General features: G+C 43.2%; 1 protein-coding gene and 1 long non-coding RNA gene across 2 annotated transcripts; one reads left to right on the forward strand and one right to left on the reverse strand.

Moving 5' to 3' along the window:
- Nucleotides 1–5,604: 5,604 nt before the first annotated feature.
- Nucleotides 5,605–16,730, reverse strand: LOC115510195 (latherin-like). Its single transcript, XM_030309796.1, has 8 exons — nucleotides 16,631–16,730; nucleotides 15,313–15,442; nucleotides 13,619–13,723; nucleotides 12,347–12,496; nucleotides 10,133–10,214; nucleotides 9,436–9,499; nucleotides 8,217–8,296; nucleotides 5,605–5,697 (listed from the first exon to the last, which is right to left on the reverse strand). The coding sequence occupies exons 1-7, from the start codon at nucleotides 16,728–16,730 to the stop codon at nucleotides 8,241–8,243; spliced, it is 687 nt and encodes a 228-aa protein (XP_030165656.1). The 3' UTR covers nucleotides 5,605–5,697; nucleotides 8,217–8,240.
- Nucleotides 9,879–12,619, forward strand: LOC116738001. Its single transcript, XR_004343466.1, has 3 exons — nucleotides 9,879–10,118; nucleotides 12,282–12,400; nucleotides 12,593–12,619. It is a non-coding gene; the product is annotated as an uncharacterized LOC116738001 (long non-coding RNA).
- Nucleotides 16,731–24,497: the final 7,767 nt, after the last annotated feature.

Raw genomic sequence — 24,497 nt, forward strand, 5'->3', positions numbered from 1 at the left:
TAAAGAAGATGTGGCATATCTTTCAATGGAGTATTACTCGGTAACCAAAAAGAATGAAATCTTGCCATTTGCAGCTACATGGATGGAATTAGAGGGTATGCTGCTAAGCGGAATTAGTCAGAGAAAGACAAATATCATATGACTTCACTCATGTGAGGACTTTAAGAGACAAACAGATGAACATAAGGGAAGGGAAACAAAAATAATATTAAAAACAGGGAGGGGGACAAAACAGAAGAGACTCATAAATCTGGAGAACAAACTGAGGGTTACTGGACGGGTTGTGGGAGGGGGGATGGGCTAAATGGGTAACGGGCACTAAGGAATCTACTCCTGAAATCATTGTTGCACTATATGCTAACTAATTTGGATGGAAATTTTAAAAAATAAAAAAATAAAACAAGTTAAAAAAAAGAAGAAGAAATAAATAACCTGAGAAGCCCTGTATCTATTAAAGATATTGAATTTGTGGATAAAAACCTTAGGACACAGAAACTCTAGGCCGAGATTGCTCCATACCAAACACCACATTATACCCAGCTATTCCAGAAAATTGAAGAGGAGGGCGTACTTATTAAGTCCTTCTATGAAGGCAGCCTTACCCTAATACCAAACACAGACTAAGATCAATACTACAGACCAACATTTGTTATGACATAGAGACAGAAATCCTCAGTAACATATTAGTGACTTCAACAGATTTAAATGTATAGAAAGGGTAATACATCATGACTATGTGGGGCTTTATCTCAAGAAATCAACGTTGGTTTAGCATTTGACAATCAATGTAATACATCATATTACAAACTTGATAGATCAGATTTCATGTAATCAATGAAGGATATCTAAGATTGCATGGTTATTTGATATCCCATGCTAAGGTATTCATCTCTACCAGGACTCAGTAGCAAGACAGGAGCTATTTTTCAAAGTTAAAGCAGTTATCTGCAGACTAGGATAGGGCATTTATCCAAAGTCCTAGAGATCTGTGCTGTGTTTCTCCTATTAGAGCTGCTAGTACATCCAGAAACATCCTCACTTGCCATAGATACTTTGAAAGTATAATTGGTTCTGCCTAGGTCATAAGGACAAAGTGGTAGAGAAGTTTGTACTGCTTGCTGGAAAGCCTTTTCTTGCTCTGATTCCTACTCAAACTGGTCCCTTAAGAGTTACTCAGTAAATGCATCAGAATAATACTTTTAATTGTGGTATATATTACCTTAAAAGTTTAAAAAAAATTAAAATGGCCAGTGAAACTTTGTGTCGTTTTGTAAGAATAAGCATTGTCATGGCACAACAATTTATTTTTAATCTTGGAAGGGATATCCTGGCATGCTCCAAACCATTGTACTTGCAGAAACTTCATCAAAGTGGTGGGAATGTGGGCTTTTATGAGATTGCATCTCATCTTCTTGCTTGTGTGTATTTTACTGATGCCTTTAAATTCTTGCTAATTCCTACTCCTCAAGTTTATCAGCATAATGTTAATAATGTATTGGACATACGTGATGCTCTGTGATGTCAATATGACCAAGATTTTTGTAAACTATATTATGGTAGAGAGCGGGATTGCTGAATAGCACTGAGAAAAACTATGAAGGTGTGCTGATAGCCCTGCCAGGTAAGGCAAGCCAATTCTGATGTCCCCTACATCTTGGAATAGAAGGAAAAATGTTTCCAAGGGCAATAGTGAATCCCAGGTGTCAGAGGCTGGATTGACTTTAAAGACAGTGAACAGTCTTGTTAAATGAGGATGGGATAAGTATTGTGAGTTTTTTTTTTTTTTTCTAGTGTGTCCAATTGGTTAGGCTACAGTCTCCAGTTATTTAATCAGATGCTAACCTAGGTGTTTCTCTGAAGGGAGTTTTCAGTCCATAATGAAATGACTTAATTTAAGGGAGAGTATCCTAGATAATGCAGGTAGGATTAATTCAGTTAGTTGAGAGGACTTAAAAGCAATGCTGAGGGCAGAGAAGGAGAAAGGGGGAGAGAGAGAGAGAGAGAGAGAGAGAGAGAGAGAGAGAGAGAGAAAGAGAGAGAAGAGGGAGGAGGAGGAGGAGGAAGGGAAAAAGAAGGAATATTTCCTGTGGACAGCAGCTTCAGTGCTTGATTTTCCCTTCCTGATAGCCTGACCTATGGATTTTGGTCTGGCTTAGTCAACCCCCATATTCATGTAAGTCGATTCCTTCTCATCCCTCTCTTTGTCTCTCTCTCTCTGCATTAATCCTGACTGATACAAGTATCAGCATCTTTTTGACTCTCAAACTAAAATGATGGTCTCTGTCTCTCCAGTTCCCCAGTGGTGTAGTATTGCTTTGGTTTATTATCCTGTTACAAGAGAAAGCTCCAGGAGTTTCCACTTGGCCTTTCCTCTCCCGAAAGCTCTCCCTCCATGGATCACAGAGCCAAGTGGGGATTCTGCCAGTTGCGAATTATTTCTATTCCAATTAGACATTAAAGAATTGGAGAAATAATCACAGACTGGGTCTGTGTAATTATCAGGCCATTCTGAATCAAACTTATGCCAAAACTCCACTTATCATTTGACAAACACAAACCTGATTTGCTGGACCATAAAGGTATTTTGGGTTCCTGGAAAATAGCATAAATTCAGAGATCCAGTATCTCATATCCCCAAAAGTTCCGGGTATTTTTTTTTTTTTTATTAAAAATTTTTTTTTCAACGTTTATTTATTTTTGGGACAGAGAGAGACAGAGCATGAACGGGGGAGGGGCAGAGAGAGAGGGAGACACAGAATTGGAAACAGGCTCCAGGCTCCGAGCCATCAGCCCAGAGCCTGACGCGGGGCTCGAACTCCCGGACCGCGAGATCGTGACCTGGCTGAAGTCGGACGCTCAACCGACTGCGCCACCCAGGCGCCCCAGTTCCGGGTATTTTTACACAGTGCACTATGATTCTACTAAATGTCAACAGGCCAGTTTGGGAAATACTTGAAGGAAGATTTATAGCATATGCTGTGGCAATATTCCAGGATCCCTTGCCTCCCCTTCAATCAAGGGGTTCTTGATTCTGAACTGGCTTTTAACTGCAAATTGGGTGAAAGGCTCTGACTTTCAATTTTGGCAACCCAAGTCAAGTTTCTGGATTCCAAACCGGGAGATCCTCTTAATTAACATTCAGCAGGTGTGACGATTTCCTTTCTAGGAAAACTGTGATCAATTAGCAATTGCCAAATACTCTGATTACCAATTCATCCTTGCTACCCATTACAATAAGCATGCCCTCTTGTTTCTGCCAGTTAAGCTCCACCACTTGCTCTCTGTTACTTGTATATCTCACTGTCCCCCATTGAAATCAGGGAATCCTTTTCTTTTTTAAAATTTTTTTTTCAATGTTTTTATTTATTTTTGGAACAGAGAGAGACAGAGCACGAACGGGGGAGGGGCAGAGAGAGAGGGAGACACAGAATCGGAAACAGGCTCCAGGCTCTGAGCCATCAGCCCAGAGCCTGACGTGGGGCTCGAACTCACGGACCGCGAGATCGTGACCTGGCTGAAGTCGGACGCTTAACTGACTGCGCCACCCAGGCGCCCCCAGGGAATCCTTTTCAATGGCAGCATCTCCCAGATGTGGTGGCTCCCAGAAAACAGCCACCACAGATCTTTTCAAGGATGTGGGTACCCTTAACTAATGTAATTTTCAATATCTTAGTGAAGAGATTGTCCTTTGGACCCTCTCAGATGTAATTTGGGACATATATGTTGGCAAAGATCAATCCACTCCAACAGTCCAATCTCCCCAAGCCTTTAGATTAGTTACTTATATTGTACCTAGAAAGTTCTCAACCTTATTAAATGAAGGCCATTTTTTAAATGTTTTATTTTATATTAGAGAGAGAGAGAGAGAGAGAGAGAATCAGAAGCAGACTCCACGCTCCCAGCTGTCAGCACAGAGCCTGATGCGGGGCTTGAACTCATGAGCAGTGAGATTATGACCTGAGCCGAAGTCAGACACTAAATCAACTGAGCAACCTAGTCGCCCTGAATGAAGATCATTATTGAGTTCAATTTCCAATAACCAATACGGTAAACTATCAAAGCTATTTTTAACTATGTGATCTAATATTAAACCCAGAATCTTTGATAAAAGCACTCATCAATTAATTAGGAACAACCCAGTGTTATATTCTATCTTCCTTGGTCTAACATATTTGGAATCAATTGCTATACATATTCCTCATGTCTGCTGATATAAATCGGCAAAAAAGGTAATTATTTTGAGTATATAAGTTATTTTATCCTCTATTCTTGCTCCCTTGGAGCATGCTGAGGTTTGAACCTAGTTATGGGTCTAGTGACAACAAAGGTGGTTGGGATGAGTTTTAAAGATCTTGGAGGAGAAACCCCATGGAACTGGGAAACAGACTTCTGAAGAAGGGACTCTTGTTGGCTGGTGCAATATTATGAGGAACATAATAAAGCTGGTTTGGAAGCATTAAACAAACAAACAAACAAACAAACAACTTGTACACTGAATCCACCTTTCCCTGATTGGGTGAAAAACCATTGCTGGGTGATGGTTAGAGGAACAGGAAGCAAACAGAAGAGAGGAGATTTCTTTTCTCCTCTTTCAGCCTTGCAATCTCCCTCTAGTAAAGGATACTAATAAGGAGCAAGCCGGTAAAAAAGATAGGTGGTTTTCAGAGTCCCAGACCCAGCATTGCAAATCAGAGTACAGAAAGATAGATTTGTAATCAAGAGCTAAAAGCTTAATAAAAACACAATTTATTAAGAGCAAATGATGTAATGTATGTACGCACAGAAGAGTGCCAGGCATGAATCAAGGTAGTGATAAGGAAAAAAAAAAAAAAAGGAGCAGAAGCAGGTGGGGAGTAGATTGGAGTGATCTTCCAAAATTAATTTGTAATGACTTGAGGAACATGAACACTGAATAAGGGTTCACTGGTGTTGTCCATGAAGGAAGTTATAAATGACCTAAAGTAAGTTATTTTGAGTTGGGGAAATAAGCCAGATTATCCAAAATTGAGCACTAGATAAAGGTGAGAAGTTTGAAAGAATGAATAGCAATATGTCTCTTGAGAAGTTTGGTGATATAGGGAAGAAAAATGGAGTTACCAGGGCCAAGATATGTTTTCTTCCATAAGCCACAACTTTGTAGGTTGCCTGAAGGACTTACTGGATAAGACCAAAATTCTCACTTCACAGTGGGGAGATTGTGGCCCAAAGAGGGGAGCTACCTAAGGTCACAGAATCTTCCAGAAAACATCTCAGACAAGACAGGAAGACTTATTCCTTAGTTTTTGGGAATCTCCAGACCAGAGTGTTGAAGTATTTCTGATATAAAGATTAAATTAACCTAGGCATCCTCCTCCACTGTGCAAATTTTTATCATCACGATCAGACCCACCACCATCTCTGACTATCTGTGCCCCTGTCCACATTGCACTATGGAGGCAGGACGGCCTACAGCTCAGAGCTGCAAAAAATTTTTTTATTGTGAAGATATTACAGGGAATCAGCACATGGATTCTGGTGAGAAGTTACAGGGAAATAGCCTCCATACCCAGAGAAGTAGGGATCCTTGAGTCCAGGGTCGGTAATGAAATTCCAGGTAGCAGCTGAATAATCAACATGAACATCTAGGATCATCGCCATACAGGTGATGGTCTGAAGTGTGGAGGATATTCCAAAGAGATCAGCAAGCAGTACCTGATTCTGTGTGAGATAATCAAGATATTAGTCAATTGCATACCCTCCTTTTTTTGAGAAAAGGGGAAGGGCAGAGGGAGAGGATCTCAAGCAGGGTCCTCGCTGTCAGCGCAGAGCCCCATGGGGGAGGTGGGTGGGGCTTGAACCCACTAACCATCGGATCATGACCTTTGCTGAAATCAAGAGTTGAATGCTTACTCTACTGAGCCACCCAGGCGCCTTTTTTCTACCCCCTTTTAAGGAGGCTGTAAACCAGAGCTGAGAGCCTCTTCTCCCCATCTCACTTCCCTCTGGTACTGCTGTCCACTCTCCATGGTGCTGAACCATATTCCAGTCTGTACATCCATCCACTGCCTATCCCTGGACAAAAAAATTTGCTGCGTTCCCTGTACTCTCTCTCGTCAGATAAGATAAATCTTCCTTCTCACCTTGCCTTACTTCATGACACAAGGATGTAAAATATTGTCAGATGTCCTGCTTGATCAAAAGATATATTTCTTACTTTTAATATTGACAACATAGTCACATTTACAAAATACTTTCTAGGTTGAACCAAATATGTCTGTCGACTGAATATAACCTGGGGCACAGTTGGAGCTGCTGTGTTAGGTGGCAGCCTAGATGTTTTTGTGGGTACAAATGGAATGCTCTAGGCTTTTCAAAGTTTTGCAGCTGGCAGCAAGTTAGTTAGAACTGCACTGTCCAATATGGCAGCCACTAGCCATACATGGATGTTGAGTACTTCAGTTGCAGCTAGTCCAAATTGAAATGTGTTATAATTATGAAATGCACACAAGATATCAAAGAATTAGCACAAAAAAGGAATGTAAAACATTTCATTAATAATAATCTGTTTCCTTTTCCTATAAAAATTTCATCTCTAGAAAACTCTAAGCTACGTGTGTGTTTTGTGTTATATTTCTATTTGGACAAGATTACTTTAGAATCTTACATAACTAAGCTATCAGCCCAAAGACATAGATTCCATTATGGCATTGGCCATTCAGTTTTTTATGCCCCCTTTCATGGATTTCACCTTCTTCTCGGTGGCTCACTCCATCATGTGAACCTTTATTTTTAGAAAGCACATGTATAGTTCACTATACACTTCTCCTTGGCCCTCAGAGGAGGATGCCTCCATCCTCCATGACTCCTATGACCAGTCACCTAAAGCTTCTTCCCATTGTTTAGAGCATCAGGTTCTTTCCTACTCCTGTATATTTGCACATCATGTATCCTCTTCTTTTAATGCATTTTCCCATAAAAAACTCTCAACCATTCTTCAACATCGAGTTTAAATGCTGTGTTCTCTGTGAAGTCTTCTTGGAAGTCTTCAGGCAGTGCTACTGGATCTTGCCTCCTTACTTCCAGAGCACTCCAACCAGAACACCTTACTGCATATGAAATTGCCTATTTATTTGTCTTATCCTTTACTAGACTTGGGACTCTTGAAGTCAGGGACATGTCTAATTCATTTTTTGTAATCCTGGCACCTGGGATAAAACAAGGAATAGAAAAAGTCCTTGCTGGGGTGCCTGGGTGACTCAGTCAGTTAAGCATCTGACTTTAGCTTGGATCATGATCTCATGGCTTGTGAGTTCAAGCCCCACGTTGGGCTTTGTGCTGACAGCTCAGAGCCTAGAGTCTGCTTCAGATTCTGTGTCTCCCTCTCTCTCTGTCCTTCCCCCACTCATGCTCTGTCTCTCTCTCTCCCTCAAAAATAAATAAGAATTAAAAAAAAGAAAAAGTCCTTGCTTTCATGAAATATATATTCTGGTAGAGGAGACAGAAAAGAAACACATAATATAGTAAAAAGTCAGATAATAATGAATTTTATGAAGAAAAATAAGCAAGGAAGAGAGTGGCAGATATGCTTTTTTTTTTTTTTGAGAGATCTAAGAGGGTGATACTTGAGCAGAGTGTATTCAGCACAGAATAGTTGTAAATAAATACCTGATGCATGAATAATAACATCTTCTTTTACAGAAACCTTAAAGGGTATCTCCTATAACTGAGCTCCTTCCACATCTCAGCCACATTGCTCCCCTTTCTTGCTTCCAAAAGGAAGACTCATTCCTGTCTCAGGGCTTTTGCACATGCTTATCTTCCTGTCTGTGATCTTGGCACAACTGGGTCTTGGCACAACTTCTGCCTTATCATTCAGGGCTCAGCTGAAAGATCTCAAAGAGCCCTCTGCCTGACTATATTCTCTTAATGTGATGCCTCCCTCTCTGCCCCCACCCATCACTCTCTCTCACACCCCACTTTGTTTTCTGCATAGTACCCACCACCCTCTGGAATTTAGCTGACTATACATTTATTTCTTAGTTCATTGTCAGCACACCCAACTAGGATACAAACTTCAGGAAAGCAGAGTCTTTGTGTTATTCACGGCCATATTCCTAGCAGTTAGCGCATAGTAGATGCTTAATTGAAATTTTATGAATGAACAAATGACATATTTATAATGGCCCTAAAGGCCAAGTGTCATCACTAAGGAATGGACATATGCTCTGATCTCTCACCAGATTGGTGCAAACATGGCTCCTTTACTTTGCGGATATTTCGACTGTGGCTTGGTATGTGCCATGCTGCAGCAGCAGACCTAGAAGGCAAACAAATACCTTAGACAGTGGGAGTAAAGGAGGACCAGAGAGGCCAAAGGAGCTTTCTCCTGCTCCAAATGGGGGCAGAGCAGGGTCAGGGAATGAATCAAATGCTTGGAGTCACAAGGCTGGGCCTGGAGGCTATGCTTAGTTGCTGGTATCTCTGATCACCTCAGTGACAGTTCTGGACCTTGGTTTCCTCATCCGTAAATTGGGAACAGCTACTCCCTTCCAAACTAATAACTGAAGATCTGTACATTGAAATGAGATGGTGGGGGAAGTTGGCATTATAGCAGCTGGGTCCCCATTTGTCTGGTCACCTCTCCAGAATGCTAGCCCAATATCAGTATTGGTTGAGCTGCCCCACTCACATTTACTTTGGGTGAATCTGGGAACCAAACTTTGGGAGCTTTAATACTCATCCAGATTAACTGCCTCAAATTTCCTACTTCATAAATAGTGAGCTCCCTGTCAATAGAGGTATGTGAGGAGAGGCCAGAAAACCGCTTGTCAGGAGAGACATTTAAAGGAACTTTAGAAACTCCAGCATCTAGCACTTGGTAAGGACTAGTGAATCTTCAGTGAATGAAGGGGGAGTCCTTTCAACCCAGAAATTCTGTTGGTTTTCAGATTCCTGCTGGGGGCTTCAGCTATCTGCTTTAGCTTCTGGCAGACATGGAAACTTTGGGTGCCTGGAGATAGAGACTATTGGAAGGAAGCAGTCTTTGGGTTGAAACCAGGTCAATTTTCTGCTCATAATGTAGCATCATCTAATCTAGGAGGAAAGTTAAGAGGAATCAGGCAGCTTTTCTCCCCCAGAGTAGCTTCCATTTATATCTCATTTTCTCTAGGCTTTTGGGACCAGAATAGAATTGAAACCACCATGTTCTTGGCTAGTGGTGGAGTTTCAATGGCTAGTGAAGGCAAAGTGCTTAACCCTGGGAATAGCGCACAGGACTTCCTCAGTAAATGACAGCTGAGTTAATGAGGATTGTTATTAGTAGGGACCATTCTGCTTCATCAGGGATGGGATGTTTTGTCTGGGGGAAGTGTTAGGGGAGAGGAGATTAAAAGAGTGAAGGAGGGGTCTGAGCTTTCTCCTTGGGTGTTCCTATGTCTTCTCACCACCAGCACTTACTAATCAGTTGGTTAGTCACTTGCGGATTCAGGTTATAAAGCCATGAATTAATGAAGGGACACATCTGAAAGACAAGGAAATATGCAAGAGTCAGAAGGAGGACTCTACCAATGGTGTCTGAATATTCAGGGGGCAATCAAGGCAAACTCTCCTTCTAAGCCATCCTAGTCTAGAGAACGACCAGGTAGGGGAGTTTGGGCGACAGACTGCCTTGGGGTCACATGTCAGCTGAGCTATTTGGCAGCTATGTGACTTAGATAAGTCATTGGCCATCTCTGGAACTTTTTCTTAAATCTGGCAAATGGAAAGAATATTGTTATTTAGAGTATGAGACTGTTTGTAGGGTAAGAAAATTCATGTAAGATCCTTAGCACAGTGCCTGTGTGCTTAACGAATATTAGCTGTTAATTTTTATGATTACTTATACTTATTTTACAGATAAGGAAACTAAGTCTTGAAGAGGCTTATCAACTTATCTCCAGTCGCACAGATGCTGATTTTGACTTGAAGAATTAACTAATATCCGTAAAGCACTTCACCAGTGCTGGCTGCAGAATGGGAGCTTCATAAATGCCACTTCCTCTCTCCCTAACTCTCCTTCCTGGAAGATTTCCTTCCAGTTTATTAAGAAGACACAATCCGCCAAGCTCTGAGTCTCAGAGTCAAAAACTTAAGGAGTCTGGGTTTGTATACTTACTTTTGCTCCAAAATTATGGATTATCACGTTTCCCAGGGCTCTCTCTATGTTTTCCACAATAAAGTTTTTCATTGGGGTGATGCTAAATGAAGAATGAAAGTAGAACAGATTAAATTCTCCAAAACCTTCCTTTCTTTTTTTTTTTTTTTTAGAAAGTATTTATTTATTTATTTATTTATTTATTTATTTAGAGCGAGGGAGTGAGCCAGTTGGGGAGGGACAGAGAGAGGGAGAGAGAGAATCCCAAGCAGGCTTCGTGCTGTCAGGCAGAACCTGATGCGAGGTTTGAACTTACAAACCATGAGATCATGACCTGAGCCAAAGTCAAGAGTCAGACACTTAACTGAGCCACCTAGACACCCCACCAAACCCTCCTTTCTTTACATCACTTATGTATTTAGTTGACCCCACATTATTTAAACTCCTTGTTTCCATGGCGCTCCATACCTAGGCTTGCCCTTCTGCTCCAACCTACCTCTTAGGACTCCTTAAAATTAATCTTTTAATTTGTTTATTTTCTAATTTATTTATTATTTATTTTAGAGAAAGAGAGAGCACGAATAGGGGAGAGGGGCAGAGGAAGAGTGAGAGAGAGCAAGAGAGAATCTTAAGCAGGCTCCATGCTCAGCATGAAGCCTGACATGGGGCTCAGTCCCACGATCCTGGTATCATGACCTGAGCCGAAATCAAGAGTTGGGCACTCAACCGACTCAGCCACCCAGGTGTCCCTGAAATTAATCTTTCAATTTAAATCACCTTGCCCTCATCATTGTTCCCCATCACCTCCCTCTCCTTGCCTATTTCATTCTTCTCTTCTGGAATGCTTTCAGCTTCTACCACCCTTTTAGATCCTGATCACTCTCTTTCTGGCATGCTTTCCCATTCTTCTGATTATCTATGTTCCAATAGAACTTATCTCCTTAGCCTGATAGTTATGCTTTAATAGAAGGAATAGTGTAATATCATTCTTCAGTTGGGGGAGATGAGAAAAAATCAGGAAACAGCAGTGTAAATGTGTCTTCATGTTCCTGGCTCAGTTTGTAATCCTTACAAGTGAGGGTAAATCTCATTCTCAGGCAAAGTGTTTGTGTCTTTATTCTATAAAAAGCTTACATAAAAATCAGCTGATCTATCACTTCCAGCCTGAAGACTCAGATTTCCCTCAAAGGAAAAACTGGTTTTCTTCAACATATCAAAAGATATGGAGCCACACTGACAGAGTTGGGCAGAATGGCTGTGAGTCAAGGACACTGTATCTGGAACAGAACAGGAGGACATTACCAGACCTGTAAGGGCTCAGAAAAGATTCCACACTCAGATCTTTCTTAAAACAGTGAGCAACTGTGAAATGAATCAAAATAAAATTCATGAATGAAAAAGACACGGTGTACAATAGGTTGGTGATGACTATTGGATTCAGTTAATCATGGGGGTATAGCTCAGTGGTAGAGCATTTGACTGCAGTTAATCATAGATGTGAGCCTAAATTTTAAAAAATCTTACAAAGAATATTGTAAAAAAGAGATTACAAATGTAGAAGGTAACTTAGTAAAAGGGCAAGTCTCTGAAAACAGTTACTCTGAAGAGGAGAGGTCACAGACTAATACACAAATGATGACATCCTTGCTCTACTGATAGTCAAGAGAATGGCACCCATGGGATTTTCTGCTGAAATTTCCTACTGAAGAGAAAAGTTGTAAACATGAGAGTAATTGGTCCAGATTGGCTATAGGGTGAAAGTGACCAATGCCAGCCAGAAACACCTCACTTCAGTTCTATTGGCGAGGTATTTGGTAAGTGATGTGGAATGCCTTAAAACTATTATATACCTTCAAATTTGAAAGTCATAAAACTGTTTATACTTTTTCAATCATTTCACGAATCTATAATTTCCTGCACTAAAAGGTTCAGGATTATTTATAATAGCAAAAAATTCAGAAATAACCTAAATGTCAACCAATAATCAAGTGAGCCTGCTTTGTTTGTCCTTGGTGCTATTATTCAGTGAACCTCTTTTCATATCAGTGAAAATATTATTTCCATAATAAAAAAATTTTTTAATTCTATGAAGTTCTATTTGTAGGACATACATCCCCATATGCACAAAAGACTCATTTGGAAGGTGTGCTTTGGTGTTGACGTGTTTCAGGTGAAGCCTCCTTGGGACTTCATCACAACCAGTTGGATGCAGAGAGAGAAAAATGGAGAACTCACAAATTTCCGGATTGGATCCATACAGTCTCAGGAACAATCCTGCAATGCCCAAAGGTGAGTTGGTATCTGTTGTCTACATCCTTCTCCAAGTAAAGTTGGACTTTCATATCTGTCCGTACATGGAATATGTAGGGATTAAGAGCCGGAAACCTGTGGGAGGGAAGTATTAAGGCTGGTGGGAGAGAACCTCAGAGCTTATTTTACTCCCATTTGTTTCTAAAATGAAGGTTCCCCTGGTTTGCACAGGACTCTCAAAATCACCCTGTTGAGATCATTTCCTCATCTTTCTTTTTTTTTTTTAATTTTTTTTTCAACGTTTATTTATTTTTGGGACAGAGAGAGAGACAGAGCATGAATGGGGGAGGGGCAGAGAGAGAGGGAGACACAGAATCGGAAACAGGCTCCAGGCTCTGAGCCATCAGCCCAGAGCCTGACGCGGGGCTCGAACTCACGGACCGCGAGATCGTGACCTGGCTGAAGTCGGACGCTTAACCGACTGCACCACCCAGGCGCCCCCATTTCCTCATCTTTCAAAAGAGATAATTCAGGACTGGAGAATGGGAATGGCTTTCTCCAAGTCGGCCATCCAGCCAGTGGATAAGCCAGGTAGGTCTGCATTCGGGGTGTATACCTAATACCCACTATCTCTGGCTTGGGGGACAGTTAGAAAGGAAAAGGTTGATTGTAAGTATGGCATCTTATCAAAACCGAGAGACTGAATTTGGAAAGTACTCTTCTAGAGGTCACCAACTCCACTGCCTCCAGGACCAGGCTTGATATGGAAACGAATCAGATAGAGCAGGGGCTGGTTTCACAGGGAGAGGCGACAGCTGTGGTGACCTGAGGAATGTCTGGTCTCTCTGAAGACACCAGTGCAGACCAAACAAAACACATCTGTGGACAATCTCTAGGCAATGGTGCCAAGGGGCATTGCCATCTAGAGCACATTCTGTGTTCTCGTCTTAAGTTGTATTCAGTCAGGACTGAGTGGGCTCATGAAGTCCAAATAAATGAAGGTGGGGTTCTCTGGATAAAGCAGGGAAAGGAATCTGCTTTAGGGACCCCAGCTTGGAAGCATTCAGTTATTCTGCAGCCTCCAAATTCTACCCATAGAGTGACCCAGGCCTGGAGAGGGAGGGTGTTTTACCCCAACCACACAATGAGCCTTGCTAAGATTATACTGGACACCCTTTAGTTATGGCTACTTCCCAAACCCCCACACACCTGTGCAAAAGTACAGGATTGAACCAGTGACTTGCAGCTGTTACTTACTTTATTTGTATGGAAAACGCCAATGGCATCCGTAAATCAATCCCCTTGAAGTCAGGGGAGGTCTCAATGAAGACCTGAAAAAGTCGAAGGTCTTTCATCTGTACCCTGTGTGAGAAAAGCAGGGAAGGTTGTGGCTCTAGCCACTGGGGGCCCCACTTTGTGTAAAGGCAGGTCCCCTACAGAGCAGAGGCTGAATGTATGCAAAGATAGTTACTGACTCATTAATCATGTTATTTATTGTACAGCTGCCATGTGAGATAAGCACTGAGAATATAGCCCTGAACAAAAAAACCTCTTGCCTTAATGCATCACAGAATGGTCATCATGTCTAGCCCTTTGGCCAGCACCAAGCAGGCTGGAATATGAATAAAGTAGAAGACTGAAAGCTATAGACAGCTCATGCTTGGGCAGAGTGTGTGTGTGTAAAACCATAAACCCAGTAAGTGAATGCATACAGAACGTGTCGGGTGATGGGTGCTGTGAAGAAAAAGCCTGGTGGGATCAGGTGAAGAGGGTAACACTGGGAATAGTGACATTTTAGACAGAGTGTCAGGGAAGGCTTCTTACAGGAGGTGACACTAGGGCAGAGTCATGAATGAGTGAGGGTACAGGTAGATCATAAAGATGGCCAGAGGAAGAAAGGACCAGGGAGAAGACAAAGTGCCTAGGCCCTGAGGCTGGATCAGCAATAGGCTCAGCATGGCAGGTGGCAGGTGGGCAGGGGGAAAGGGAGAGGGCAGTCAAGACCAGGTCACAGGGGGCCTTGTGGGACAACGGTAAGACTTTTGGGTTTGGTTCTAAGAGTAACTAGAAGACATTGGAGGGTTTGAGCAAGGGAGTTACAGTGTCTGGCCTACTTCTCAGAAAGATGCTTCTGGATACTGGTGCAAGGAATGGGGGAGGGTGCTTGAAGTGGAAGCAGTGGAATCTGGGACCACAAGTCAGGGGAAGATGCTGGTGGTTCACACCAGATGAGGTGGAGAAAATGGTCAGACCCCTGGGTGTGTTTTGAAGGTAGAGCTGACAGAGTTTGCAGACAGGCTGCATGGGGGTGTGAGTGAAGAGAGGGGTGTTGGACGATGTCAGGAGTTTTGGCCAGAGCAGCAGGATGGATGGAGCTTCATTAGCTAAAATGGGCTGGGCTGGAGGAGAAGCAGGCTGGGAGGCTGGGAATCATCAGTAGTTTTGAACGTGCTAAGACAAGGGACCTGCATCTTCTACACTCTGGTTGTCAGATAACACTGATTACTATGATTACCATATCGTTATTTGTAGAGGTTGTTGTTATTGGTTCTGCTGACTGGGGGCTTGCTGAGGACAGGAAGCTGTGTAAGCATGGTTCATGTGTTGTTTCATTTAATATTCACAACAGTCCTGTAGGGTTGGATGCTATAGTTCCCCATTTAATAGGGGAAGAAGTTGAGACTCAGATAGGGGAAGACACTGGTGGTGCTCTCACAGCTGGTGAGCAGCCATTCTCTTCCCAGACAAAGAGATTGGACCCCTGTCTTTAGCACCTCCCTAGCTTCTGCCTCTGCTCCCAGTAGGAATTTCTCCCAACCAGGGGGTCTTAGTCCATTAGAGTTGGAAAGGCTGTTAGTTGATGGAAGGGGCTCTGTAGAGTCAAGAAAATGCCAGAAGGCTGCTAATAAACCAAGTCTGGACACGGGGGTTTGTGATCAAAGACCACTCACATAAAATTGGCTTCCCCATTGGTGAGCTGGTGGCCTAGGACAAGGCTGAAGATATCCTTCAATGGCCCCTGGAAGTCAATTGTCTGCAGGGTGGGAAGAAAGTTCATACCAAGGAGTCCTTGTGTCAAAGCTGAAAAACATATCCCCCCCGCCCCCGACCTCCCATTAGACATTTAGATGCCAAAGATTCTCGGATGCAACCTTGACCTCTGAGAATGTCCCACATGTGGTGCTTATTCTTCATTCACCTAGTTTCCCTGGTCTGCTTGGTGCCGGGCCAAGTTCCCAACACAATCATTCAGCAAATATTTTTAGAGTCCTACTATGTGCCAGGGCCATTCCAGGCTGTACCAGTGAGAATAGGCAGCATTCTTTGCCCTTGTGGAGCCAGCATTCTGGTGGGGATGAGGGGAAAGAGATGATAAAGTAGTGAATAAAGGGGCATGTGTGAGTCAAGTGCAGGTAAGTGCCATGAGGGGGCTGGTTTCAAAATATTCAACAACCAGTTGGGCATAGGCACCAACCAACCAGAGAGGATGTCAACCATAGTTCTGTAGCCTGGTTCTGTGGCTCCCGGGCTGTGCCAGGTGTTGACTCATTAGATTTTGGTTGGTGAGAAGCCTGGAGTCCTGGGATTAAGATAGGATGGTTGGGGTGATGAGAGGGGGCCACCTAGGGAATCTCTGAGCAGGGGCTACTTTCCAAGGAGCTTAGAAAAAATTTTTCAGTATTTTAACCGCTGCAGCCATACTGTGCATTCTACTGAAGCTATTTCTGTCATGAGGGAAAAATAAAAGGCAGAGTGAGGAATTGAGAATATTGAGTGAGGGTGGTAATTTATGCAAGGAGGTCAAGAAATGTCTTCTGCAAATGCAACATTTTTAGCAGAGACTTGAAAGAAGGGAAGGGAGACTTGATGCCAGAAGAGTGTTCCAGGCAGAGGGACCAGCAAGTGCTAAGGTCCTGGGATGTGCTTTATGTGTTGAGGAGGCTACTGTGGCAGAAGGGGAGCCAGTGATTGGTGGTGGGGAGGGTGGTAGGAAAGGTGAACAGGAGCCAGTCCAGGTAGGGCTGGGTCTTTTGATGGTGGGTTTTAATAGATAAATCAGGGCAAGGAGACAGGAAAGAGGGAATCTTGGGAACACAGGATTAAATATAGTAATGTGATGATCAGAGCAGCTAATGATTCATTATGTTAACTGTGTCCCAGACACTATGCTAATTAGAACTTAACCCACATTGGCTGACGGTCTAGAATTTTAGGAGAGGCCTATGGGTTTGATCAGTCCAGGTATGACCCAAGGCAAGACAACCTCACCATCAGTGATCTGGGAAGAAACTCTGGAGAGGACCTCTTGAGCAGAGGATGAAGCAATCAGCCCACAGAGGAGAATGAAGAGGCTGGAGACCTTTAGCATCTTGGGTCAGGTACCTGTAGGGAAGCAGGCAGAGAGGGTCAGCTATGGGGTCATTCTCTGAGGGGGTCTCCCCAGAGTTTGGGTCTATGGTGGCTACAGAACTCATGCGGACCTACTTTACAGATGGGGCCAGTGAATTTCAGAGAGGAGACATGCTTTTCCACATAGTATAGAGCAAGAAATGAAAGGTACAAGAGATGAAGTCAGCTCCCCAAGGCCAATGGAGCTGGACATGCAGCTTTTCCTGCAGGGACACAGTCTTCCCCAGTAGAGCTGCCCTCTGCCGCTGTGAGAGACTGCACAATGTTATAGTTGCAAGAACAGTCTCTGAAGCCCTCCACTCCTTACCAGGTGTGGGACTGTGGGATTTAGGGCAAGTTGCTTCACCACATGACATTGTATGGAGGACATATTATCCTCATTTTACAGGAGGCATTGGTGATGATGTGCACTGGCTTCAGAGACAGACAGGCCTGGGATGGAATCCCAGCTCTGCCACCTACTACTTGCTGGACAATCTGGGCAATGCAGAGTTTTGGAGGCTCAATTTCCTCATCTGGAAAATGTGGATGATACACACCCATACCTTCCTCTCAGCCTTGTTGTAAGTACTGAGCACAGCACTCTGCATATTGGAAGTGCTCCATAAATGGTCACCATTATGCTGATGAGTTTTATGATGATAATGATTCTCATTTGGGATTCAACTCTTCCTGAGTTGGCAGGAAACAATACGTTCGATGGCATGGACATGTCCCTCAGAGTATGGACATGGTCTAGAGTATGTGGAGGGCGTGTTTCTGGGTTGGAACTTTCTGCTTATATGGCATGGGCTGGGATAGGTCTTCAGGACGTTGACACTTACCTCACACCCCCTGATGGGTCAAAAACATTCATGCAAATGTTGATGGGACTTTTTGGGGCTTCATCCAAATGACAGTGCAAATGGCCCCTTTTGGGACCTGAGACTAACAGGCAGATGCTGGTAGGGCCCAATCCTCCCTTTAGACACCTGACAGATTCAGGAAAGAGTCTGAGGCCAGTTCTGGTTACCAATCCCATGTAAAGTAGCCCATTTGGTTTAATTTTAATTTTGATGATCTGTTTTCAGACCAGTAGAAAAATTAGAAAAAGATATATACAAAGAAAGAAAAAAGTAAATAAAAATAAATTCTCAGAGATTAAATTCTGTTTCTACTTTCAGAAGTTTTTCTTTACACACTTGCATGTACATACATGCACATACATTCATGTAACATTATGAAAAACCAAGATTGTCCTGCCATGCTTCTATAGAATCACTTGATCAAATAATGTCACATCATGACTGTCTTTCTACCTCCTTATCTGCAGAATATTCTAATGTATGGATTGACCAGTGTTTATTTAATCAGTCTCCTCCTTTTGGCCATTTTTGTATTCAAATCCCAACAGCCCTGGGATGAACATACTTGGATTTTTTTTTTTGGGGGCTCACTTGCCATATTATATCCCATAAAACATTTTCTTGAAATAACCAATCTTGAAGTTGTTTTTGGAAGGTTGCAGCATTTCCTGTGTTGAACCTTCTCACCCTGAGCCCTAAATGGGTGGTTACAATGTTCCAGTGAGATATAAGGTCAAATTCTAGCTGCAGAGTTCTGGTTTTGGTCATGACAGAGTTACTAGACTAAACTTCCCAGTAAATCGAAACTATATAAGATAGAAATATATAAAACAGTGCTTCGAGGGTATCGATGAAAAATTATGCAGGTACAATATGAGAGCCTGTGATTCTTTAGAAAAGGGTGTCATTCAAGGTGAGCTCCACATTCACCCCAAATTCTGCTTAAGGTCATCTCCCAATTTGCCATATGGGGGAGTAGAGTTCAAACAAAAGGACCAGTCTTACTGGGCTGAGGAGGCAGAAATTGGACTAGGAGCTTTCAAGTTGGTACTTGAGGAACAAAATCCCACAGAGGGAGGTACCACAGGGAAAGAAACCTGAAATTGGTGCACAGATTTCCCTCAACTCACTGGACTTAAGCTCACCTGTGCAGTGTGACACTTGTGATATTATGATTTATAATAAGAAACAAATATTTGGTTTTTGTCCAGTTTCTGGCACAGAGCTCCTAAAACCTTTGGAATTTCCTAAGTAATGAGAGCAATAAAGGTGTCTTTTGTTATGTTAATGAGGTGACTTTTGGAAAGCACCTAAGGATGTGGGCTGGTTGCCAGAGGAACCAGCCAGGTGGTTAGAGGGTTGGACCTTTCAGTCTTCTGGGGAGAGGAAAGGGGCTGAAGATTGAGTTGAGTCATTAGTGACCAGTGATTTAATCAGTCATGCTTGTGTAATGAAACCTCATAAAAACCCAAAAGGATGGGGTCCAGAGAGCTTCCAGGTTGGTGGGCATGTGGAGATTCAAGGAGAGTGATGCAGCCAGAGAGAGCATGGAAGCTCCATGATTCTTTCCTCACACATTGCCCTACGAGTCTCTTTTGCCTAGCTATTCCTGAGTTGTATTCTTTTATAGCAAACCAGTAATCTAGGAGGTAAAATGTTCCTCTGAGTTTTGTGAGCCACTCTAGCAAAGTAATCAAACCCAAGGAAGGGGTTATGCGAACCTTTGACTTATAGCCAGTTAATCAGAAACACAGGTAACCAACATGGACTTGCAGGTGGCATATGAAGTGAGGGCAGTCTCATGGGACTGAGCTCTTAAGCTGCGGACTCTAATGCCATCTCTGGGTAGAGTGTGTCAGAATTGAGGTGAACTGTAGGACACTCAGCTAGTGTCAGAGAAATTTCTTGGTGGTGTGGGAGGAAAGGGAACATTTTTAAATATAGAAATGCATAAATGTGTATAAATGCACATTATATTTGGTGTGAAAATCATTAGACTTTGAGACATCAGCAGAAAATAGCAGCTGAAAGTTAAGAAGCTGAGCAGATTTCAGCACCTCCCCATGTGGTGCTGGGGAGACACTGGTTTGAATTCAAGCCTTATTAAGATGGAGTGCCCTTAATGGACACCTTGGTCTTTTAGTTAAGACTCAGAAGACAATTCTGCAGGAGAAAGGGACATGCCCTAGAAATAAAGGCTCCCCTGAAGAGTAAGAGCAAAATCAAAACATTTCCACCCTCATAAAACATAAATCTGAGCTTCAGCAGAATCAAAGCAATCCACTTATATTCTATCTCTTGACTATCTTCTTTCAGTTGGCTTTGGAAAAAGATGACATCGTTTAGAACCTCTATAATTTGTATCATGATGTCCAGCATCTAATGAAAAATTACAAGGCATACACACATGCACAAAAAGACAAATGGACTGAAATCCAAGAAATTAAAATATACAATATAACAGACTCACACATCATTCAATTATTCAAATATTGAGCAGACAACAGGGCAAGCAGCCTATAGAGGATGAGAAGGAGATCTGAGACTTTCAGCATCTTGGGGCAGTACCTGTGGGGATCCCAGGTAAGTAGAGTCAGTTTCAGGACCACTCTGATGCCCTGGGTCTCCGTCAGTTGAATCCTGATGGCTCTGCAGTAGGGCAGACTTTATAAATGGCGAATGGCCCCATTGCTGGGAAGACGTGGCACTAGGAAACTGATGAGAAGTCTTCAATCTCACCACGTCCATCCAATACCTCCAAAGCAAACATTCCTGCATAGAAGTCCTAGAGGATTAAGGAGATAGGGACTCACTTAAGACATTTGATGGAAGTGTCAAAAACATATTTCAAACTGCACATCACGAATGTCAGCAAATGCAGAGGTGTAGAGAATGTTGGGAGCCCTGAGAGAGTCTGGAGGCTGCGTTCATGACTCTCACTCATGGCCCTATCCGCTCGTTTCCTCATTTGTGCCATGAGTGAGGTGGACCTAAAGGACTGTGAAGGAGGAAGCCACTCAGTCTACTCTGAGTGGAGTCAAGGGGGGATGTATCCTGGCTTCAGTTCAGGGAGGCTTGAGTTTTACCCTGGCTCTACCTATGCCTTGCTCTTTGATACTGGTCAGGCCTCATGCCCTTTCTTGGCCTCAGTTCCCCCATCTATTATAATTCCAGCACTGATAGGCAATTTTCACAAATGCTTATGGAATCCTCATAGCAACTTTACCATGTAAAAACTATTATTAGCCCCAGTTTACAGAAAAGGAAACCAAGACTCAAGAGAGGAAAATTTTGCCCAAGATCATAGAGCTAGTCTATAGTAGAATCAGGTTGTGAATCTAGTTCTGCCTTAAGCCCAAGCTTGTAACTTTGACACCACATCTCAAATTCCTCCTTTTAGAGCAGAGCTGAGGCCTTCTTATTGGGTAGGAGGAACAGTTCTCTGTTACACTGAGAAGGCTTGTTCCTCAAGGCCTGAAGGACAGATATGCTTCATCATTTGCTCCAAAAACTGGGACCCCACTCAAGCTTTAATTTCAAAAATAGATTAAAACATATATTTCAGATTATTCACATGATGCCTGTTTACAAGGAAATGTTTGTTTGTTTGTTTATTCATTTATTTATTTATTTATTATTTTTTAATGTTTGTGTGGGGGGATAGGGACAGAAAGAGAGGGAGCCACACAATCTGAAGCAGGCTCCAGGCTCTGAACTGTCAGTCAGCACAGAGCCCAATATGGGGCTTGAACTCACGAACTGCGAGATCATGACCTGAGTCGAAGTCAGATGCTTAACTGACGGAGCCACCCAGGTGCCCCATGAGGGAACATTTTTAAATATAGAAATGCATAAAGAAAACAATATCTCTATTTAGAGATAACCTCTACTAGCACTTTGGCTCATTGCTCTCTAGTCTTCGTTCTGTGCAACTGGACATACACATAGATATGGAGAATAACCAGCCAGCTAACCTCTTTGTGGCAGGTCTCCTTGAAGGGACAGCTGAACAGTACTTTCTTGTCTGCCACACTAAGTCATTTAACCATTCTGGCAAAGATCAGACAGTTCCACAAAGTCCAAGCTGTGGGGACCTTATGGTGATCTCTCGCCAACCATCCCTAAATGCAGCCTACGTCCAGTGCTGCCTACACATTGTTTCCCTGCTATGCCCTGCCCCTCCTACCTCAGGACCTTTGTTCGAACTATTCCTGTGTTCCTGGAAAGTAGCAAATACTCCATAGATCTGTGTGAAAAGAATGAATGAATTAAGGAGCCATTCTTTGAAGCCTTGTTCTAATCTCACTCACCCTTACTAAGAAGGTGTTACAGATTTCCCTGGTAGAAATTAATCTCTCTCTGACTCCAAACCTGGGACCATTTGTCCCCCTGTTCAGTTCCAAGTTTGAGGATTTCAGTTTCTGCTGCTAATGTGTCAGCTTTTAGGGGCTGTGTCTAAGTTCTTCTGCCTCCCTAGGCCTTGCACCGCATGCTTTGCATACCTCACTCATTTTGTCCTCTCCAAACCCTATGAGGGGTTGATGCTCCAACACTCACATTACTGGCAAAGAGGCTGTGCTCCAAGAAGCTGAGTGGTGTGCTTCCAGCCCTGGAAGAGCCAAGATCCACACCCAGGAGGTAGATCCTAGAGCCAAGGTCTTAATCACGACTCAGTTTCATCCAGTATGTTTTCTGCCTATGGATACATGTTAGAGACAGAAGGCCATCCTAATGTGGGTCATTTGAGAGCTCCTGGCCACCCACCAAAACATCACTGCATGCCTCCTCTTTGTAGAACATGGGCCAGGAAGCCCAGGAGAGGAGGCAGAAAGGCAGTCAGGGGTCAGGTTCTAAGGGAATCACAATGCCAGGCTTGGAACCTCCACCTTGAAGGGTTTTTTTGTTTGTTTGTTTTGAATAGACTTTTTCTGAGTACTTTTAGATTCACAGCAGATTTGAGCAGAATGTGCGGAGACTTCTGGTATACCTCCTGGTCCTTGTGCATGCACAGCCTCCATGATCAGCATCCCCCACCAGAGTGGGCTGTTGTTATGACGATGAGCCTGCACTGACACATCATTATCACGCAACGCCCACAGTTTACATTAGGGCTTGCGCTGGGGGTTGTACATTCAGTAGGTTTGGACAGATGTGTAATGATGTGTATCTACTTCTACAGTATACAGAACAGTTGCATTGCCCTAAAAATTCTCTGTGCTCTGCCAATTCATCCCTCCCTCCTTCCAAGCCCCTGACAATACTGATTTTTTTACACTGTCTCTGTAGTTTTGCCCTTTCCAGAATTTCATATAGTTGAAATCATCCAGTATGCAGCCTTTTCACTTAGTAGACTTCTTTTACTGAGTAATATGAACTTAAGTTTCCTCTGTGTCTTTTCATGACCCGATAGCTCATTCCTTTCTTTTTAAAAATTGTTTAATGTTTATTTATTTATTTATTGAGAGAGAGAGAGAGAGAGAGAGAGAGAGAGAGAGAGGAGAGCACAGGGGAGGGGCAGAGAGAGGGAGAGAGAATTCCAAACAGGCTCCACTGTCAGTGTGGAGCCCAACTCAGGGCTTGATCTCACAAACCACGAGATCATGACCTGAGCAGAAACCAAGAGTTGGGTGCTCAAGTGACTGAGCCACCAGGAGCCCCATAGCTCATTTATTTTTAGTGCTGCATCATATTCTACTGTCTGGATGTGCCACAGTCTATTTATCCATTCACCTGTTGAAGGGCATCTTGGTTCCTCCAAGCTAGGGCAGTTATGAATAAATCTGCTAAATTCTCCAAGTGCAGGTTTTTGTGTGGACACATCTTTTCAATTCCTTTGGGTAAATACCAAGGGGTGTGACTGTGGCATGGTGTGGTGAGACAGTCTGGAAGCTTCGATCAAGGTTGTGAAATGCAGGTCCGCGGATACCATTGTCAGTACAGCTGCTCCAGTTAGCAGTTGTGTCTGTAGGCAGAGGGTCGTTGGGTGGGCAAGTGCTTGCAGGACAACAGGGACAAATGTGACTTTGCCTACTGACCTTGGATATGAGATAAAGAGAATCAGAACCAAAGGTGAGGTCTAGTGCCTTCCTGCAACACTCTCTCCTTCCTAAGCTGAGGACGGTGGGATGTAGGCTCCTGAGCCATCAGCTCTGGCCCCAGAGCCTAGTCTGGGGGGCCCAGGATAGCAAAGGCTCAGCATGATTAAGTTGCAGGATGGACTTCCCTAGCTGTACCTCTCTCATGGGCACCTCCTCCCTGGAAGCCACCCTCTCTCTCTGTCCACAGCCCAGCTCTCCACCCCAACAGCTCCTGCCCTGGGTGGGACCTGGACCAGCCATGGCCTTTGCCTCCTTTCAACCCACCCAACATATCACCTGTTAGAGGAAACTTGCTGAAACTGATTGCTGAGATTGTCTCTCTCCTGTCTGGAAACTTTCCATGGCTTCCTAGTAACTAGCCCAGTGGTTCTCAAAGTGTAGTCTGGGGGCCCCCAACAAACTTCCAGGAGGTCTGCGAGGTCCAAAAAAATTTTGAATTAATATGAAGACATTATTTGCCTCTTCTCTCTCATTTATCTTACAAGTGTAGAGCAGATTTTTCTGAGAACTTCATGACATGTGATATTGGAACTGACTGGAGGCAGAGCAGATGCGAGGATCCAGCTGTCTTCTGTTAAACCAGTCATTATGGAGATTTTAAAAAAATGTTTATTTATTTATTTGTGTGTGTGTGTGTGTGTGTGAGAGAGAGAGAGAGAGAGAGGGAGAGAGAGAGAGGAGACTGAGAGAGGGGAGGGGCAGAGAGAGAAAAAGAGAATCCCAAGCAGGCTCCATGCTGTCAGCACAGAGCCCCATGCAGGGCTTGAACTCCTGAACGGTGAG

This window comes from Lynx canadensis, chromosome A3 (assembly GCF_007474595.2).
Source record: "Lynx canadensis isolate LIC74 chromosome A3, mLynCan4.pri.v2, whole genome shotgun sequence".
NCBI lineage: Eukaryota > Metazoa > Chordata > Mammalia > Carnivora > Felidae > Lynx > Lynx canadensis.

Excerpts from the sequence above, each read along its gene's own strand:
- LOC115510195 (XM_030309796.1), bottom strand. The coding sequence starts at position 16,730 with ATGCTAAAGGTCTCCAGCCTCTTCATTCTCCTCTGTGGGCTGATTGCT. Across the intron at positions 12,497-13,618 it reads GCGTTTTCCATACAAATAAA|GTTTCCGGCTCTTAATCCCT; the intron begins GTAAGTAACAGC and ends TCCCTCCCACAG. Across the intron at positions 10,215-12,346 it reads TGGATCCAATCCGGAAATTT|CATCACCCCAATGAAAAACT; the intron begins GTGAGTTCTCCA and ends TTCTTCATTTAG.